Genomic DNA, 20,434 nt, shown 5'->3' with positions numbered 1-20,434 from the left:
TGGGAACCTCAGGTTGGAGAAGGAAGCTCTTGCTCTGGTGTTCAAGTCTGAGCAGGTGTGGCCGGGACTCTCCCTGCTTCCTTCTGGGGGGGGGGGGGGGGTGCTGAGTTGCAGGGTGGGGCAGCCCTGAGAGTCCAGGGTGGGAAGAGGGTAAGAGGCAGGTCTGACCAATAAAACAGACCTAAATCTTTCTGCCTTCATGCCTTTACCCAGGTGGTGTCCTATCTCCTGCCTGGCAAACAGTGGGCATGACAATGAGAATCTAAGGCTGGAGTCAGGAGGTCTGACCTGCTCTGGCTCAGGCACTCCCTGTGTACCCTCACTCTGGGTATACTACACAGTGTGTGGCTTTGGCGGCCGGGGTGGTGGTGGGGATCAAAATCCTCTGGCGCTTTAGTTAATACATTATTTATTAAGCACCTACCCTGTGCTAGGCACTGGAGACACAGCAGGTGCAAAAGCAGGTCCAAGCCCAGCTTCAAGGGTCTCAGAGTACTAGGGAGAGACACAAAGATCAAATCTTCACGAAAACAAATGCAACTGTGATCAAGAGATTTAAAGGAAAGGTCTGCAAAGCTAGGTGAGCCCACAACCCTGGGGTTGTGGGAAAAGCCAGTGGTTGATAGTCTGAGGAACAGTGGGGAAGGGTACCCTGAAGATGTGATTTCTAGGTGAATAGCCGCTGGGCAGTAGGATAGCTTATGTGTAAGAGCTCACTGTGGGATGGTTCAAGTGAGAAAATGGGAAAATCAGCGGCTCTGAGGACGCAGGCAGAAGCCTGGCCACTTCAAGATTGTGGTAAGAGAAGTCACTGAGTTTAGTCAGGCGGTGGGGTGGCAGTCGTGGCTAAGGAGAAGCGGAGGAGGAAGGAGCTACCGGAAAAGGGAAGAGAGGATAAAAGAGAGACTTAACAGAATACGGATCAAGACATCTTTCAAGGAAAAGATTAAAAAAAAAAAAAGATAAAAGTGCCACTTCCTCCGAGGAGCCTTCTCTGATTTCTCCACCATCCACTATGGTATCCCTCCTTTTCTGGCCTTGCAACCCGGGAGAGAAACTCCGGCCTGGCGGGCAGTCAGACCTGAGCTTTTTCTTACTACACCCGAAGTGCAATGTGCCCAGGAACGAGGTCCTCCGTTTTCCCGGGCCTCAGTTTCCCCAACTGTGCAGAAGCAGGTTGTCTCGTAGGACCCGCCCAGCGCTAAGGCAACGTGATTCGCTCCGGCAGAAGAAGGGGGGGTGCTGCCTGCATTGCTGCGCAGGCGATCGGCTGCAGGTTGGGGCACAGTCGCCCGGCTGCGGACGCTCTCCTCAGGGCTGGGGGCTGCGGCCGAGGATCTGGGCGCTAGACGTGGCGCAGGAAAGCCCGGGCGCGACCCCCGGCCGGCGCGGCCCCGCGCGGCCCCGCCCCCGCAGCCGGCGGCCCTGCGGCAGCCGGGCCCGAGCTCCGCCTCCCCCGCGGGCCGCGCTCCCTCCTCCCCCGCCCCGCCCGCGCGCGCGCGCCCTCCCCCCGCCGCCCGGCGCCGACTCCGCCGCACGCTGCAGCCGCGGCTGGAAGATGGCGGGGCAGGACTGCGGCGCGCTGCTGGATGAGGAGCTCTCCTCCTTCTTCCTCAACTATCTGGCCGACGCGCAGGTACCGCCAGCGGGGCCCGGGCCCGGGGCTGGGGGTGCCGAGCTGCGGGGGCCGCCGCCGCAGGCGCGGAGACGGTGCGGCGACCGCGGGCACATTGGAGGGAACCGGGAGTTCCAGGCTGCAGAGCCCCCCGTCCTTGCGCCCCGTGATGTGCTCCTGCACGGGGGCCGGGAGCTGGAGGGCCCCCCGAGCATGCCGGGGCGTTTGGGGCGCTACGGCCGCTGGGGAGGGTCTAGCCATGGTCGCCTGGAGTGCGCCCCCCTCCCCGCCGGCAGAGCTGGGGTGGGGGTGGGGGGCAGCGCGCTTCACTGGGTATGTGGAGCCGCGCCAGGGTGTGGGGGACCCTCGGGCTGGGGCTGGGTGCCGAAGGCGCGCCCTCAGGCGCCCGGCACTTGCTGCCGTACTTTCACGTGGACTTGTGGCCCCGGCACTGGCGCCTGCCCCCGTGCCCGTGTCCCCCGCTCCTCCCGTCTCGGGCTCCCGGGGTGCTGCTGCTGGACCCCCGCAGCTCCGGGTCGGCGCCTGCAGCGCGGAGTTTCCTGTCAGTTGCCGGATGAGGGGCTCGGGGTCCGCGGGCACGTGGACCTGCGGGCGGGGATAGCGCCTTACCGGTTTCACTACCCGGCGCAGCCCCCCGGGGCGAAAGCACCGCCGGATGGAGGCGGAAGGGCTGTCTGGGGGCGTCTGGGTCCCCCTGCGGCGCGCGGCCCCAGTGCGTGCTCGGCGATGCTGGGGGAAGGGACGGCGAGGCGGCGTCCCGGGCTCGGGCTGCGCGGGGAGCCCCGCCGGCGACACGCGCGTGACAGGAGAGGGTGCTCTGGTGTGCCGCGGCGGGGGGTGCTGGTGTGCTGGGAAGCGGGTGACTTGGAGACGGGGTGTGTGCGGGGTGCTGCTGGGAGGAGCAGCGGCCGAAAATGCCTGCACCAGGTGTGCGCGCCCCCCACCCCTTCCCCTGTTTTCCCCACCCCAAGCCTGTTGCAAGCGTAAAGTTTCGCCCCAGAGTTAGGGCTTTTTCTTGGGGCGGCCGGGGGTCGGGAGGCCGGGAGGCGGCGGAGCGGAGACGAGACCCCGGATGCGGGCGCACGCCGGGACTCCGAGGGGCCGCGGGGAGGCACCGGGCGCGGCTTGCGGGGGCTGGCTGGGTACCTGGAGTCGGAGCGCCGGTGCCGGCTCGTTTTGCATAACACTGGCGGGGAGGGGGAGCCGGGGGGGCGGGAGGTGGGAGGGGAGAGAGGGAAACTTTGCTGCTTCTTATAATCTGCCTGTCTTGGGCGGCAGCAGCTGTCATGGGACCGGGTGGGCGGGGAGAGGCTGCAAGCTGACTCCCTGCGGGGAGACGCGACTCGGAGGGGACGCGGCGGCCGAGACTCAGCTCCGGGCGGACTCCGAGCGGCGGCTCCGGGCGGGCGATCGGGACGGCGCGGCGCGGGGTTGGGGGGTCGCCGGAGGAAGCCCGCCGCGCGCGGGGGAAGGCCGGCCTCGCCGGCTCGCGGAGGTCCCGGCCTCGGGGGGCCGCGGGGCCTCGGAGGGGGCGGTCGCGCCCGGGCGGGATCGGGGTGGGGGGCAGGAGACGCGCGGCCGGCGGCGATCGTCGCGCGGGTCCAGGCCGGGGGCCGCGTGTGCTGAGCGGGCCGCGCGCTCGCGTGTGTGTCTGTCTGTGCACACGCCGCGCGCGCCGGGCGCGTACCTTTACCTCTGACGAAACTGCAGTGGAGCTCCCGCGGCTGTCACCGGGCGCTGGCGCGCGCCGGGCGCCGGGTTCTGCGCTGCAGGCGGGGCTGAGCCCCCACTTGCACCCCCAACCCCAGCCCCTCCGCAGTGGACCGTCCGGGACTGGGGGCCGCCGGGTACTGTCAGGGGGTAGAGTTGCCGCGGGGAAAGTTCTGTCCCCTGCCCCTCGCACTTGGCTGAGGGTGTCTCCAAACCTCTGGATGGAGCGGCGGGGGACGGAGGCCTGAAATAGCCTCCCTTGTTCAGGGACCGGTAGCGCGAATTCCCGGTCCTGGGGCCGACCCCAGGTTTTAACCCCGTCTTCAGTGTACTTTGGCTCACCAGTAATTAATTGTTTGCCTTTAGCCGCCCAGCGGGCCTACCCAGCAGGGATGTTTCACCCAAGGAAACTAGAAAATTGGGTAACCAGGTGTCAGCAGAAGCAGTGCAGTGAAAGTTAATCTGGGACGTTTGCTTTTTTTATTTAACCACGTGACAGGCTGAGGATCTTCTGGTGATCTTTGCCGGCCCAACTTGGGAAATGTAACTGATAGGGGGAGCTTTGCTGCCGCCCCTAGAAGGCTAGGAGCCCAGCCGGAAGAGGACCTGGGCGGGCCCCTGGTGCCTCCTCATTTTACATTTGGGGACAGAGGCTGTGAGGAGTGAGCGGTTTGTACAGGACCAGGCAGCCAGCGGGTGACAGAGCCACCCAGGGCTCCTGACTCCAGGTCCTGTGTGTTACCTCGAAATAGCACTGGACTTGGAGTCAGAAGGCCTGAGTGGAGTCGCCTTCCCCACTCTCTGGCTGGGTGATCCTGGAGCAAGCCTTTTTAACTCTCCTTGCCTCCTTTCCTCCATTTGTCAAATGGGGCTGGTGGTGTCTGCAGAGAAGCTGAAGGCCAGGTGGTGGGGGTGAGCTCTTTGCATGTGAGATTTCTGGATGTTCCTGCAACTCCTTCTCCTCCCCAGGCCCTTCCTGTCCCTCTCTCTCTCCCTCTCCCTGGTTTGCAAGGGGTGGGGAAAATTAATCAAAAGGCAATTTATTGTCTTTCTGCAAGAGACTTCGGTTGTCTTTGGTGGCTAATCCAGGGCGAGATAGAGGGAGGACTTTTGTTTAGGAGACTTAACTTTTGCCCATTCAGGCCAAAGTTCAGAAATTCAGCAGATCAGGGATTGTGAAAGTTTCTTGGAAAGGTTTGGGGCATGTATCCCAAAGGCCTCGGGGCCGACTGCACGTTGGCTTAGGCTCTGCCCCTTGCCTGTAATGCCCTCACTCCCTTGCCTGCATGCCTCCTCTCTCAGGCCTTCCCAGCCTGCTCGCCCTGCTTTCTCTCCCCTCTGGTTTTCTTAGTCTTTGTTATACAACCAAGCACTTTGTGTGTGTGTCCCGTGTCCCAGTAAGATTCTAGAATTAGAGTTGTGTCTTTCATCTCTTTGTGCCCCTGTGGCACCTGTCACCGTGCTGAGTTCCTTTGCTCAGCTCTTGGCTAGGCACATGCATTACAGACAGGGAGACAGCTGGACAGCGGGCTTGGCACGGAGAGAGGAATGCAGAGGGCTGCAGCTGTGGGCAGTGCCACACACTAAGTCCACACTAAATATGGGTTGTTCGAAGTCGCCTGGGCCATCAATCGTAGATGCCCCACATGTCAGAGTTGGCAGGAACTTTATAAATCATCTGGTCCAAGTCCTTATCATTTAAGTATGTTTATAGAATCATTAGAAAAGAGTAAAGAAAAATGAAAAATATGTCATCTTACCAAAGAGAACCATTGTTAATGTTTATATGTGTTTCCAGGTGCTTTTTTCCTTTCTGGATTTCTATAGCTGACAACTCTGTTACAAAGAAGCAGTCTTTATTCACTAATTGTAACTTGGAGTTACACAGTTGTAACTTGATTTTTTTTCTCCTCCAAATAATATGCTGTGACCATCTTGCCATATCAATAAATACTCTGCTTAATATCTGAATGGTTGTGTAGTATTTTGTTAAGGGTTGAACCAAAATGTATCCTTTAACTGCTAGTCATTTAAGTTGTTTATAATTTTTTTTTTGGCTCTTCAAGCCCTATTCATACTGAAATGAGTATCTTTGTGCATATGTCTTCTTCATTTAAATTCCTCGAAGTGAAATTACTCTGTCAAAGAACTTTGCAGGCATTTGGTAAACACATTTCTGGATTGCCTTCTAGAAAGATTGTGGTAATTTACACACTTATCATCAGCCTTGTGTGGGAATGCTGCTTCCTCATACCCTGACAACTCTTGATATTTTCGTTTTTGTCAGCCTGTTCGTCAATAAATTCTGTCACCCTCATTGTTTTACTGTGCATTTCTTTGAGTCCTTGTGATGCTGAGCCTTTCCCCCATATGATTATGGGCCATTGTGGTTCTGTTCCATGAGATGCCGTGTTTGTGAACTTGGCCCATTTTTCAAACGGTGTCGTCACCCCTCAAAGGTTCTGAAACTGGATATGTGCACCCGGAGGGGCCCTTGCTATACAGAGACTTGGGAACATGATTGGAAGTCCTGGTATTCACTTGCTAGGTCTGGAATAGTGCTGCCTCCACAGCTTCCAAAGCCAGGGCCAACTTCTTTTCCAAGTCCAAGTTCTGGTCATCTGTAGGTGCAGGCTGAAATGTAGCTTTTGCTGGGCACCTTTGCCCACCCTCTACCTGGGAGACACCAGGAGGAAGTAACTTCCCTGTGATTACTCTGAGCTGGGCCAGGCTTTGCTTTCATTTGAACTTACTGGCTGGTGCTAGGGATCAGGATGCAGGAGAAACCCAGGAAAGGCAATGGGCCGGCAACTGGGCCCTGGGGGCTCATATTTCCCCTTCACCTCAGGGCCCTCCTCTCCATGGCTGGTACAGACCAACCAGAAGCTCCACCATTGCCAGGATGTGAGTCACTCTTTTCCTTCTCTCTCTGGAATAATAGAAGGAATACTGCTTTGAGTCAGAAGCAGCCTTGCAAATGGGGTCTTGAGCTTGGAAGTGAGGTCATAATATGAAGACTGCAGTGTTAACAGCGGCCTCCTCCATCATCTTCATCGTCAATGACATTTATAGAGCATCCTCCAGATACCATATGCCCTGCAGAACCTCTATTTGCAGTATTACCTTTCATTCTCATCGAGACTCTACAAAGGGTAGGTCTCTTCTTGTTCCCATTTTACAGATGAGGGTTTTATAGTTTTGAGAGCTCTCTGACTTGCTGAGGAAAACCTGCCTATGCCAGAAGAGCCAGGATCAGCAGACCAGGTTCCACTCTGTTTTTGGTCACCACTGTACTTCTAGCACATTGAGCTGATGAAGGCACATTATATAGAGAGAAGCCAGAGCTCCTAAGTCCCTCTGCTTCTCTAGGCCTCAGTTTCCCAATCTGTGACGTGGGGATAATGGGGATAATGCTCCAGGTTGGGAATGGAATAACATAACATGTATGAAATCAGCCTGCTGCTCATAAAACTCAGAATTCTTTTCTCTTTGAAGCAGGTGAGCAGAGCAGGGTGAAACATGGAGCTAACAGCTATCCATGCAGTCTGTTTTATGTTAAAAAGGGAAGCATAATGCTTGCTAATGTGAAAATGAAGGGAACCCAAGTGAAGTCATGTGGGCGAGAATGAGTGGGGTCGATTACTGTGGCTCCTCTTCCAAGGTAGTCACATCTGGCCTGTGAACACTCAGCTGATGCGGAATCAGTTGGGTTGGATTGCCTCTTCTGTTCCTCCCCTCCTCTCCTGGCCCAGGACCTTGTCATGAGTGGCTTTCTGCAGTTACTACCAAGCGGATCTTTGCCACAGTAGGCTCTGCCCTCTCCCACTTGTCCCAGCCTTGATGGCAGGTCGGTCCCCTGTATACCGATCTGATGTCGCTCCCTCGCTCACACATCCCCCATGGCTCCCCACTACTTTTAAATTAAATTAAAGCCTGAAGTTTGACCTGAGTTCAGGTACATGAAGTTGGAGGTTCAGCCCCGTGACTATGCTGCTTTCCTTTGGGGATCCTGGTCCATCCCAGAATAGGTCAGTTTTTCTCCCAGAAGCTTAGGCTTGTGTTCCTTTTCTGTCTCCATTGCCACTATTTCCGTTACTCACCCTTGCAAGATTCAGCTGCCCTGTGTTGTTCTGCTGCCGCCTTCCTCTCTCCTGCTGCGCCCTGAGTTCAAGTCCTGGTTCTGCCGTTTGCTGGCTCTGATACCTTGGGTGCATCACAGACCACCTCTGACTTCCCATCTCTTCTTGTATAAAGAGAAAGCTAGATCATATTTCCCTCCTAAGATTGTTGCAAGGAGCCAATGAAAATCAAATGACAAAATGGATTAAAAATACCTATCACGTCGGTTGGAGTGAAATAAATACCAAACGCTAGGTGCTAGCTACATCTCTTCTAATACAGGTCAGAAATCACTCCAGATCGTGAAGCTCCCCATAAGGGCCAGGCTTTGGTTTGTTTTATTCTCCATTTTCTCCCTCCGCAAACACACAAGTACCGCAAACACAGTCACCGTTCAGAACCTCCCGGCATGACAAGTGAGCTAGACTGGGAGCCTCTGTTGGAGAGACTGCTTCTCCATTTGTGTCCATAGCTCATGTGTTGTAGAGAAGGGACAGTTGAGGAAATGCTTGTGGGATGCCCTGGAACATCTCCCCACACCTCCAAGCCATCTCTAAACCAGCTGTTCTTTTGCCTCCACCCCTGACAGGAGCAGCCACTCACTGCCCCGTGGCGTCTGCCTGCTTTTATTCCTACAACTAGGCTGACAGCTCTGGGAGAGCAAGAAATAATATTTTTATCCTGGACTAGCATTGTGGGTCCCTGACAGGACGGCTTTTTGAGCAGAAGAATGTTTTATATGATTAGGTGTCAGGTCCTCTGAAGAGAACTTTGAATTGTGCACATTTAGCCCTGGGGAATGGTAGACACACAGAAGGAGCTGCTGGCGGGAACTGTGTAGACAACCCCGAGCCTCGCCCCAGCTTCAGCCATTTCTGTCTTGTGGCCATTCCTGTCAACCCCTGTCCCCGCCACGGCTCTCTACCAGTCTTCTATGAGGTCACCTCTCTCCCTGTTTTGTGAGTGGTAGAATTGAGGTGCACGGGGATTACGTAAGTAAATTACTCTGGGCCTTGTGGCTGGTATTTGAGACTGGCCCCCCAGAAGCTCCCTCTTTAGCCAGACTCCGGAGGGCCCATGGAGAGCATCAGATCTACCCCTGCCTTTTCCAGAAGAAGGGCACCGAGGCATGGTGTGTGAAGCCACCTAGTTGGAGAGGCCCAGGACCTTGACTCCCTGACTAGTTCTTTTCCAGGATCAAGATTTGGGTTAGAAGGGGAAATATAGTGACTAGTCCCTAGAAGACATTGTTGCCAAGTGACTGGGCTTCCTGGTGGCTGTGGGACCCTCCAGGACAGGCTGCATTCCTGTTCTCACCATTTCTAAACCTCCAAAGCCTCACCCTTGCAGTTGACCTTGGGTTTTCTCTTAGGTGCTAAGGACAGACCACCCAGTGATGGAGACAGGGCCTTGGGGGTGGTCAGCAGCCTGGATTCACAGCTTAGAGGAGGGCCTGGTCTGAGGACACCCAGCTAGGCTGGGCCCAGGGTATATAGGGGATGCCCCACTCTGCTCTCCCTTAAGGCACAGGTTGGGAGTAGGAGATCCAGGTCCAGAGTAGGAGATCAGAAGGCCTTTTACAAGTGGGAGGGCAAAGTCGTCGATTAATTATTCCCATGGAAAATTAGTTAATTGCTATTACTGCTTGATTTTTAAAAAAAAATTGTTTTTAAAGATTTATTTATTTATTTATACAAACACTGGGTACAGTCAGAAGCGTGGGAGGGTGAGAGAATTCTCCAGAACCAGAGTGGGGAACAGAACAGACAGACTGATGAAATACACTGCTGAGGGGAGCAGCGGGCGCCGCAGAAGAGTTCTGCGCACCATGTGGGACCCTTGCCGGCGGCCGGGCATCAAACTGGCGCTGCAGAGGCTGCGGGCAGCTTCGCAGCCCAGTGCTCAACCGCTGTGCTACCAGGGAAGGCCCTGCTGCTTGATTTTTTTACATGAGAAAACTAACATTTTCCCTAATTGTTTATGTGGCTTTGAAACCTAGGGTTGGGTTCTGCTTAGGGCAAGCCCTTTGTCTTGGCACAAGATTTCTTGGTGCCTTGGTTTTTGCATCCAGGAAATGGGACTTATAGTAGCACATACTTTCATTTACCTCCCTACAGAACTGTCTAGGCCATGAGGTTCTTTCAGAGGATATTTTTCCCCTTTCGCCTGTATTTCTGGGATCTCTGAAGAGGAATCACATCCAGCATGTGTTGCAATACGGACTTTTAGGAAACCAAATCCAATTAGATGCCACTGGAAGAGAGGAGAAATAATCAGAATGTGTTTAAAAGCTCTGTAGTTTTGCAGTTTAACTGCCCCAAAAGATTTAAATCTGAGACTTTCTACTTACTAGCTGTGTGATCTTGAGTGTCTTAACCTCTCTGACCCCAGTTGCCTCATATGAAAAATAGAGGATAAGAATAGTATGTATTTTTTTTTTGATAACTGCAGAGGATAAATAATACTTGCAGCATTACCTGATTTATAGAAAGTGTCCAATAAGTAGTAGCCACTATGAGGATGATAGTGACAATTATGTAATACAACGGTGTAATCTTAAGCTGTCAGAGAATTGTTTAGAGACCATCTTGCTCAACATCCTTACCTTGACATGAGGAAATGGAGCTGGGGATGCCTTCAGGTCACAGGGTTCCTAGCTGCTGTCTGCCTGGCCAGGCTCACTATGCGTTGCAGGCACTCACCTGTCTGGGACCCACTGTCTGGGAATTCAGCTGGGTGAACCCTGCTTGACTGAGATGGATGCTCCCCAGCAGCTCTGCAGCCTTGTTTTTGCCTTGTGCTTGCCTGGTAGAACACAGCCATTTAGCAGAGGGAGAGCGAGGATACTTAGAAAGCAGGCCCTGAGCAGTGCAGCGGCCCAGGAGCAGCTCCCTGATGTTGCCATGGCAAACAGCCTTGGCAACGTGGCTGCTAGAACCTTTATTTCTGGTCTCAGACTCCTTGTGGGGAAATATGGTACCCAGGACACTGGGGAGGCCCTGCCCTGGCTCCTTAGCACTGACAACAGCCCGACTTCCATGATGTAAGGGATCCCAGACCACAGCGGTCCCTGCCCAGACCTCTGCAGACCCCTCCAAGGCCAGCAGAGCAGACTCCCGGGTGTGATATTCAAGGCCTCAGCTGCCCTTCCATCCATCTGTTCATCCAGAACTGTGTGACCACACAGGGAGGTCCCCACCAGGGCCAGAACCTAGTTTCTCAGCATGGACCCTCGTGTGAGGGCTCCCAATCCAACCTTCTCTTCAACCAGAGTCTCCAGAGTGGTGATGAGAGCTGTCAACTGCTGACTCTTTCAGGGCCCTCTGCTCAATTATTCACATGTACCAGCACATTTAATCTTTGAGGAAACCCGTAAAACCCCACCATTGTCCCCATTTGACAGCTGAGTAGACTGAGTCCAACTCCAGAGTGTGTGGTGTTGGAGCTGCTCTGTGGTTCCTCACTGTACCTGGCAGCCCTAGGCACCTGCCACCAGGTGCTGCTCCCCCTTCCTCGCCAGCTGCATCGTTGAAGGCCCAGCTCAGGTGCCCTTCCAAAAGTCCCCCCATGCAGTGGTCCCTGTCCCTTTAGCTCTGTGACCTCAGTCTAAAGGCTTGCCTGCCTTCCCTCTGGTCTGTCACCCCTATGAGTTTTTATCTACCCTCTGGACACCCCAAACCAAACAGACCAAGAAACTGGCTAATGGGGAGAACTTCGAATGTCCCAGTGAGTTTAGATTTGGCAGGCAGTGAGGAAGTAGCCAAGGTTTTCCTCGGCATCGTTAATAACAGTCATCATAGAAAATATTACCACTTAGCAAACATTTGGTCTATGCCAGGTACTAAGCCAGGGCTTGGAGGTGCATTGTCCTGTTTAATCTTCAGCTCCTTGGTGAGGTTGGTGTTAAGACAGACCAGAAACCTGAAGCTGCAAGGAAAGCTTGCCCCCAGCCCCCCAGGCAGGTGTGGAAGGCTGTCATTAGAATGAGGTCGCCTGGCTGCAGGGTGTGTGGTTTCCATCATGGCAGTGTGGCCGACTGGCTGGGCATGCAGAAAAGACTGGAATTGGGGGGCAGGGGGGGCGGGGGTGGGGGGGGATCAGGAAGGAGGCATCCGCATGAGGCCTTAGCCATGGGGCTCACAGGAAGGAAGTGGATATGGGGGAGAGGCGCTGACTGCAGGGGTCTCAGAGGTGTCTCCAGCAGAGATGGGGGGCGCACACTTGTTTCATATGAGAGGAGACATGCATTTATTCAGGTCCCACAGGCGCTAGGTTCTGTCTCTACCCCAGGCTTTCCCTGAAACTTGTAAAACTGTGCCCCCAGCCTCTGACAACCTTTGTTTATGTTTTTTCTTTACCATTCATTCTGCCCAACCAGGAACAAAGCCCCCAAAGGAAAGGAACCTCTTCAGACTGGTTCACCCTCAAATCCCTTGCTTGACTTAACAGTTTCTGGCATACTGTAGGTCCCCAATGCATATCTGTTGAATGGCTAAGTGACAGAACAAATGTTTCCATTTTTTCGAAAATTCACCCATTTCCCCAGACCCTTCTCTGTGTTTGGAGTTGTGCTAAGATGTTTGGGTGAAGGGAAGGTGGGTGAGTGGAAGGTACTGACCATGAGGAGCCCATAGGCCCCTGTCTCTGGGAGAAATAAGGCCTGTACACACAAAAAACAGGGCACTTTCAGAATCTTCCATCAGAATACACCTCTAGTGGCAGGTCTTTGTGGAATACTAAGCCACTGTTAGAAATACAGCCTCCTACTGGGCATCTCTCTGACCCAGCCTGGGGGTTCAGTGCTTGCTTCAGAAGGTTTGAATCTGCAGGGAGGCGGCTCATTCCATTGCCCAAATGCTGTTCCAAGGGGACTGAGCAGGCTGGTCTCCACCTGGAGAAAGGAAGCGGGGTTGAGGAGGGTAAAGGGGCAGGGGAGAATTTGGGGATCAGTGATCACTGTCTTCCTTGCTTGTGGTCCCCCCAAGACTCAGTCATTTCCACTTGAGCTCACTCCCGCAGACTCCTACTTAGAGCCCATTTGCTCTTCGTTGCGTTCACGGGTGCATCGTGGCACTAGAAGCAGCAGGTGGGCCCTATGTGTGATTGTGTGCAGGTGTGGGGCAGGGCCCTGGTCCCAACCAGAACAGAAACACATGGGCTGTGGCGCCAAGGGCCACTGGGTCTTTTTGTGAAGGCACAGGGAGACCTGTTGCTCCTGAATACATTTCTGCAATGAAGTTCAAGGCTGGTGGGTCATCCCTGGGGATTGGGATATTCTGTTTAGTGATCCTTGTTTGAAGAAGAAAGGAAAGCAAGTGAAAGAGATTTTGGTATTACTATCTAAAATGGGAAGTCAATCCAAAGCAGGAAAAGTTTCAGTGTTATCTATTAACTTTGCCTATTGTTAACACACATTAGGTGGATGAAGGAGGGATTAGTCTAACCGTGAAAGCTTCATTGAAAGCTATTGCAGTTTGTGAGTGCGAGCTGCTGGGGTATTAGAAGCAGAATGTGGCAAACGCGGTCTGCTCAAGAAACAGTGTATCTTGGTGATTCATGAGACCTTCTTGGGCTTTTGAGCCCAATCATCTGGTTCAAATCTTAGCATTATTACTAACTGCGTGACCCACAGAGTTAGACAGCCTCTCTGTGCACTGGTTACCCAGCTCCCATGATAATAATCGTCCTGCCCTCCAGGGTTGGGTAGAACTAATCGGTGCTTCTCAGCCAAGAGTGCATATCAGGATCAACTATGTAGTTAAAAAATAATAATAATTATATGTCAGGGGCTCTCCACCCTTATGGAATGAGAACCTTTGAGAGCAGACCCTTAAGCTTCTATGTTTTTTAAGAGCGCCCGCTCGTGTTGCCTGGCTTTGGTCTTAACAATCAGAACCTCTTAGAAGATAAGAGTTTCTGGAATTAGCTGTGTAGGTCTCCTCCCTTTTGCTGTCCGTCGGCTTCAGTTTGGAGCACAGAGTAGGGCTTAGGGTACAAATGACCAAGGGGCGGAGAGAAAGCCATTTTCTAAGACCTATAAAAGCAGAGTGGCCTCCTTCTCTGGCATTTCCCCTGATCTTCACATCAATCCTGTGTCTTTGGGAGGAGGGTCTTCCCATTTTGCAGATGGAAAGTAGAGGCCCGGAGAGTGATTTGATAAGATCCTGCAGCAAACCAGTCTTCAAATATGTGTCTTCATCCCTTTATCTGTCCCATTGACTTTCAGCCTCACACATACTTGTGGGTGCAACCGAGGATGTAGGGGGGAGAAGGGGAAAGAAGGGGAGGTAATCATCTCTGGACCCTCAGGCCAGTGGTCATTTGAGAGCCCTAGAGATCTGCCTGCCAAGGGCCAGTCATTGTCCAGGCCATGTGGCAGTTAGGGGTAGCGATGGGTATCCAGTTCTTTGTCTTCCCAGCTGTATATGCTGCTGGCTGGGCATTGGTACTAGAAGAAGTCTTGGAGCTAGTGTAGTGAGGCCTTTGCACTTGCTGTTCCCTTTGCCAGGAATGCTTTTCCCACCATTGCCATGACTTATTCCTTCCTTCCCTCCGTCAGGCCTTCTCTGACCTTTGTGCTCTGTTCTCTTTCCGTCCTACTGCCCTGTTCTCTCTAAGGAATGCACTATTCCTGTTTATTTGTACCTCATTCATTGTCTGTTGCCCTGTGGGAAAGGAAGCACCACATGGACTATCTGGTTCTCACTGTGTCCCCAGGACCTAGCTAGGACCTGGCATGTAGTGGCACTCCATGAATGTCCCTGGAATAAATGAATGAATGAATGAATGAATGAATGAATGAATGAATAAACAAGTGAGTGAATGGAATTCATGTTGGGTCCTTAATCTATGGTGGTCATAGTGCTCTGCTCACTTAACTCCCAGCAACCCCAGGAGAGAAATACCGCTAGTGCCATACTTCACACGAGAGACGCGAGGCCCAGTAGGAGCGCGGCAGGGCCAGGAGATAGAACTCCTTGGCTGACCGATCCATGCAGAGGTCCTCGGGGGCCCAGCAGGCAAGTGTGACCAGGGCCCTGCCCCAAGAAGTTGTGCCCCAGTGCCCTGGTGACCTCATACCACTTTCTCCTGAGGGTTGGGCAACTGTTCTCCCTGAACTATGGGTGCAACCTCTGGGTACCTGTTGGGCAGTGCCTGGCCTCCAGCCTTCTCCAGCGCTTGCTCTTTGTCCTAGTGGCTAAGGGTGTGGTTGACTGGTTTGTACTTTGTGGACCAGCCCCCAGCAGGATGTGGCAATCTCCTCCTACAGCCTGCAGCCCCGCCTCTGGGGGTGGAAGAGTGGGTGGTCCCTGCTTCCAGAGAACCATGGTGGCATCTTCTTGGCAGAGGTGTCTCTCTCTGGAGCCAAAGGAGGCCCAGATTAGTGGGTCCCATCCTCTGTAGAGGAGAGGGTACAAAGCATGAACCACGGGGGCTAGGGAGGGAGCGGAGATTAGAATCCACCCAGAATGGGAAGAAGGACCTCCTTTGCTCAGATGACCCAGTGAGTGTCTTTGTGGGGCTAGCAGAGGATGGTCTCAGTTCACTCCAGTGACGGGGACTCTACCAGGGTCTGGTTTTGAGGGTCAGCAGCAGGCAGACCAGAACTGTGTTGGAGGGCCCAGGGCTCTGAGTCAGGGGCTGAGTCTAGGCTGTCATTCAGCAGCTGAGTGACTGAGGGAGTGTTACTTAATGTACCCAGGCCCCAGTCTCGTCACCTGTGCAAAGGGTGGTGGAAAAGCTGAGAAGATGCAGTGTCTGAAGTGCTGAGCTCTGTGTCTAGGAATCGTTATTATCAATAGTGGTGGCGGTCAGGGGCTGGGGGGTGGGGGCGGGGGTGCCCGGCTGGTGGAAGGCTCTGGCACGTTCCTGGAGCACGGAGTATCATTTGGTGCCTCTTCCTTTTTCCATTCCTGTAGCAATCGTTCCCTCTGTGTGGAAAGGTAGAATTGCAGATTGGAACCAGCCCTGTTCCCTGTCCCGGGAAGAACAGATCCACAGATGGTCGTGGTGGGTGGCCAGTGTGGAGGGAGTGTCCGCACAGCTCCTGCCGTGGAAGGAACATTACAGGATGAACTGAGCTGGCGGGCACGGCGGGGAAGGGCACCCTAGAGAGAGACAGCCTGTCATAAGGCCCAGCTTGTCCGGTGGCTGGTGAATGCACCGTGAGTGACTGGGGGGAGGCCGAGCTCCCGCCCTGGCAGTGGAGGATTTGAGTTGGCGGGAGGACTCCCGTGAGGACGAAGAACATACGGGAGGAACCAAGTGTCTGGAAGAATCACTAGTAGGAGCACCAAGATTTCCAGCCCAAGAAAGCAGCTGCAGGCTGCTCTGTGGGAGGGGGCAGGGAGACTGGAGAATGACTTGGTTTTCCCTGGACCTCACAGGCAGGATGGAATGAACGGTATGTGGTCTGTGCAACTTGTCCCCAGGCCCTGGGCGTGGGGTGAACGGAGACTGGGGCATGACTTCTCATCCACGGTCCTACTACACCCCTTTGTCCATTTAAAGCCACAATCTCCGTCATAGGTAGGGCCAGGCCCACCCAGCCAACAGGTATTCAAAGGCCAGGGAGAAGGTTAGTAGCTTTACAGAGTATGTCTTCAATAAATTTAATGACATAATGGTAATTACTGCCGTCATAATAATTACTCCTATTACCGCCACTGTGAGCCCTATTAGCATATTACTGTGAAATTCACACAGCATTTCACATCCATAATTCACATTCTGGGAAGATTTCATTTCCATTTTACAGATGAAGAGCTTGAGGCCTGGGGAGATGGAAGTGACTTCTCCAATAAGGTCACTGTTGTGAAGAGTCAAGGAGTGTGGGTCTCCCGATGTTGAGGAGGGAGTGGATTTTGCCATGTGCTCCCCAAGCCATTCATGTCTGTGCCTTGTCTAGACTTAGGTCCCAGGATTATCTTGATTCTCCTTGGAGCAGTGATCCCCAGTATTTTCAGAGTTGCAACATCTTTCCCTGGTGTGATTTTGCAACAATTGCAACTCCCCCAGGAAAGGGTAACTTCCATTGCTGCCTCTGTATGTTAGAGGTGGAGAAGAGAAGGTCTCTTGAGAATTTTGTAGCTGCAGGAGATGATAAGAGTGTTGGTGAGAGGGTTGTCCCTAGAAGGCGGGGAGAACGCGTGGGCTTGGGCCCTGCTCGTTCCTTTCTGCTGCGTGACCTGGGACAAGTCTGAGCCCTTCTGAACCCAAGGGGCCTTCTCTCCCTTCATGCCGTGGCTCATTTTTCTATCATGGAGGCTGTCTTGCTTTTGTAAGTTCTTCTTGAGGCAGAAGCACCAGGAACTGGATAGAGAGGGAGAAGATTGGTTCCTGGACACGGCAGGGATTAGAGGTCCCACACATTTCAGCAGGCAAAGTCAGTTGCAGGTTCCTAACTCCTGAGCTTGTGCCTGCTTCCCTGGTGACAGGTGCTGACTTCTCTTTGAACTGCAAGTTGGGAGAAATTTGTCATGGGATCATGTGCCTTAAATGAGTGGGTTTGGAAGGAGGAGAAGGTGGAGGAGGAACTCCAGGCAAGAGAATCCCCGATTTCCAACCTTCCCAGTGAATCACGGAACATTTGGATAAGTCACTCGTGGGGGTGGAAAGATTGGGTGAAAATCAGGAAGCTTGGACCAGGGTTTTTTTTTTTTTTTTTTTTAAGATTTATTTATTTATTTATACAAGCACTGGGTACAGTCAGAAGCGCGGGAGGGCAAGAGAATTCACCAGAGTCAGAGGGGAGAGCAGATCAGGCAGACTGAGGAAGTACACTGCCGGGGGAGCAGCGGGCGGCAGCAGGAGAGGTCTGAGCGCCATGTGGGGTCCTCACCCGGTGGCCGGGGAGCAACCCGGGATCGAACCAGCACTGCAGAGGCTGCGGGCAGCTTCGTAGCCCAGCGCTCAACCGCTGCGCAACCGGGGAGGCCCCAGGTTTTTTTTTTTTTTTTTTGAGGAGCAAGTTATTCCGAATCCTCTCCTGCTAGGTTTTTTCCCCCCCCCCCCAGTACTGTTTTATTCATCTTGATTCTTCATCTCTAAAACTGCCCTTTTCTCTGCTCCCTGTTTTAGTTGAAAAAATGCTTTCATATGGGAGGGCAGGTGTCAGGGAATCCTCAGATACCCTGGGGGTCTGCTGTTGGAGCTCAGGAGGGCCATTCTAGGGGGCCCTCTGTCTTTCAGGCAGGGCTGCTAGAACTCCACCATGAAATGAGGTCTGCAATTATTTAAAGAAAGCTCACGTCAAGTGGAAAAAGAGTGACCACTCTTACCTTACCATGTGGCCAGGAGGCAATTCAACACCAGAGCTATCCAACTCCCTCTGGCCCTTGCCAGCTGCTGGATTTCGCAGCCGGGGGATTAGGTGACCACGGGACTGATGGGCAGGCCCAAGTGTGCACAGTGGGTGCCCCGCAGGCAGCCTGGCCCTGTGTCAGCCTGGAAGGCGGCATCTGTCCACATCCAGGGGAAGCTCTGCGCTGGGCCTCACAGAACAAGCTCATTCGAAAGCAAATCTCACCGGGTATAAGGGAAGCTAAAACTAGGGAATTTGAAACAAAAATTTTATATTGCTCTAACTCAGACTTCTGTTTAATTGCACCATAATTTACCATTAACCTCAAAGTGTTTCGGAGAGCAGAAAGTAACTTATGGCCTTAAATTCCATTTCATTTTATATTTTGGGTGTTTGTTCAATAGACATAAATTTTAGATGATATATTTGAATTAATATTAAAAATTTTACATAGGCTTTTTAAGTGCTTTTGATAAAATTTGCAGGGTAAGGAACTAACTTGTTAGAGAAAAGTGTAGTTTCTTCTTCTTAAGATACAATTGCTTTCAGCAGTTTGGGGTGTTTCAGTGCCTGTCAAAAAAATATGGGATTGTCTGTTTTATGTGCATACAAATTGTATTTTCTTTCTTGCTACAAAAGTGGCAGGTGCTGATTTATTGAAAATTGAGAGAATAAGAATAGGCATAGGGAAAAACCTCCCAGCAGCTAGAAACAAGCAGTCAAAAGCTTTGCTTGCTTGCTTTTAAAAATTTTTTTTTTTTGTAAAGTGACTTAGTAGATTCACCTCCAGCCAAGCTCCTCTCCTTGGGCACACCTTTCCCGCCTCCCAGCTGTCATTTTCAGGTCAGTTTCTGCCTGTGACCTTGAGAGGGAGAGAACTTAGGCTGTGGGCCCTCCTGCCCTCTGCCAGTGACGTCGCCCAGCATGTAACCTGTTCCTCTTCGTAAAACGGGAACAGTCCTCGCTTTGCTGTAAGAATGCTTGTGTCACGGATTTCAAACCTAATTGCAAGTTGTAGAGCCATGAACAGATGCAAGGCGGTGCCATTACTCCCAGGCTTGCGCCCACCACCGTGACTGCTATTGTTTCAGTTCAGACCAGATCAGGTTCGGACAATCTGACCGCCTCACAGTATTTCACATGACCCATCAACATCACCCGCCAGGACTTAATCACCTCCGAGGTTTGGTTTTCCTTCCATAGGCCAGAGACAGCACCTAACTACATATACAATTGTTAATTTGTACAGAGCAAGATCAACACCCTTGCTGGTAGGCAAGACATTCAAACCCAGGCTTCCTGATTTAGAGTGTATTACTCAGCTGGGCTGTTTGAAGTGTTAACTGATCTACCTTGTGATTCAGGCTGCAACTGGAGCCAACCCAAGGGGACGAGATTGGTGGGGGGTCACACAATGCAGGAAGGCACTAGAAAGACCCAGCTACCTAACAGTTCATTTTTCATACTGGTTTCAACATACAGCATTGTTCAATGGCAAAGAGAAAATACACTTGCTTTTGTATTTATTTTGAAAATGAACTACACGAACCTGCTTGAAAAAAACTGTAAAAGTTGCAAATGGAAGTCATCTCTTCCCATTCTTGCATTCCTGCCCCCAGAGTTACCCCAGCTGCTGGTTCCTAACCTGTCCTTCCAGAGAGAAGCCATGCAGACACGAGCACGAGGCAGTCGGTCTGACTACCTGTGTCTGTGTTTACCACAAATGGTAGCAAATAAGAATGTTGTACAAGTTGCTTTCTTCCACTGAGTAATGTATCTCAAAGATCATATCAGTTATATAAAAACAAATCTGCTTCATTTTTGGGGCTCGACTGTAGTCAAGTTGGACAACTACCCAGACCTCTCGTGGACAGTCAGGTCATTCCTGATTTGATGCTGCTGCTGGTTTGCTGGGGACACATATGTACCGGTGTTGTTTTGCACGTGGGTGAGTAAGTGCCGCAAAGGGGAGTCACCCAGCCAGGGGGAGGTGGTGCATTGTGAGTCTTGCTGAATATTGCCATATTCCCCCTTGTGAAATTCTGTCCCTTTACACTCACACAGAAATGAATGAGCAATGCTGTTTGTCCATACCTTCACAGCATAGCATGGAATTAAATATTTTTGATCTTTGTCAATCTGGTTGTCTCATTGGAGTTTTAATTTGCTGTCTCTCAGTTATTTTCTCTCAATGTTAAGAGTCCCTTGTGTCTCCTCTCCAGTGAGGAGAGGAGGCCTGTTACCTTGTGGAGTCTTTTCTTATTGATTGTTCCCCCTCCACCCACCTTCTCGGGTGCCTCCTTCAAACTCTCGAACCCTGTGTTGGAGGAGAAAGCTCACTGGACAATGTGGGGATGCAGAGCCAGTCTGTGCCCTGCTACTGTGTGGCCTCAGCCGAGTCTCTCCAACTCGGGTGAGGCTGTTAGTTCAGCAGCAGGGTTATTGACTAGTGAGAGAATCAATGTAAAGTGTTTTGTAAACTCTAGAAAGTTGTAACCATGTAATATTATGTTAATATTTTAGTTTCAAACAAGTGCTAATATTTTAGGTTCTTAAACTTAGGAGCTGAGTTAACTGGCTCAACAGGTGGGAGATGGGAGAGGATGGCCTGTACGAGCCTTGGGTAGGAGGCTGAGCTGGCAGCAAATGGAGGTCCCCAGTTGTCT

At 52.4% G+C, this 20,434-nt stretch overlaps 1 protein-coding gene across 2 annotated transcripts in view; it reads left to right on the top strand.

Annotated features, from left to right (window-relative positions):
• The first annotated feature begins 1,543 nt into the window (after nucleotides 1-1,543).
• Nucleotides 1,544-20,434, top strand: part of PPARGC1B (PPARG coactivator 1 beta) — a 96,410-nt gene continuing 77,519 nt past the window's right edge. For both annotated transcript variants that reach the window (XM_037508963.2, XM_054694265.1), the window contains exon 1: nucleotides 1,544-1,636. In XM_037508963.2, coding sequence (XP_037364860.1) covers nucleotides 1,559-1,636 — 78 coding nt within the window. In that variant the 5' untranslated portion in view covers nucleotides 1,544-1,558. The remainder of the gene's footprint in view (nucleotides 1,637-20,434) is intronic.

The sequence above is a fragment of the Talpa occidentalis genome, unplaced genomic scaffold, assembly GCF_014898055.3.
Source record: "Talpa occidentalis isolate TD23 unplaced genomic scaffold, MPIMG_talOcc4v2.1 talOcc4.13, whole genome shotgun sequence".
Classification (NCBI taxonomy): Eukaryota; Metazoa; Chordata; class Mammalia; order Eulipotyphla; family Talpidae; genus Talpa; species Talpa occidentalis.
This window is presented reverse-complemented; position numbering and strand designations above follow the sequence as displayed.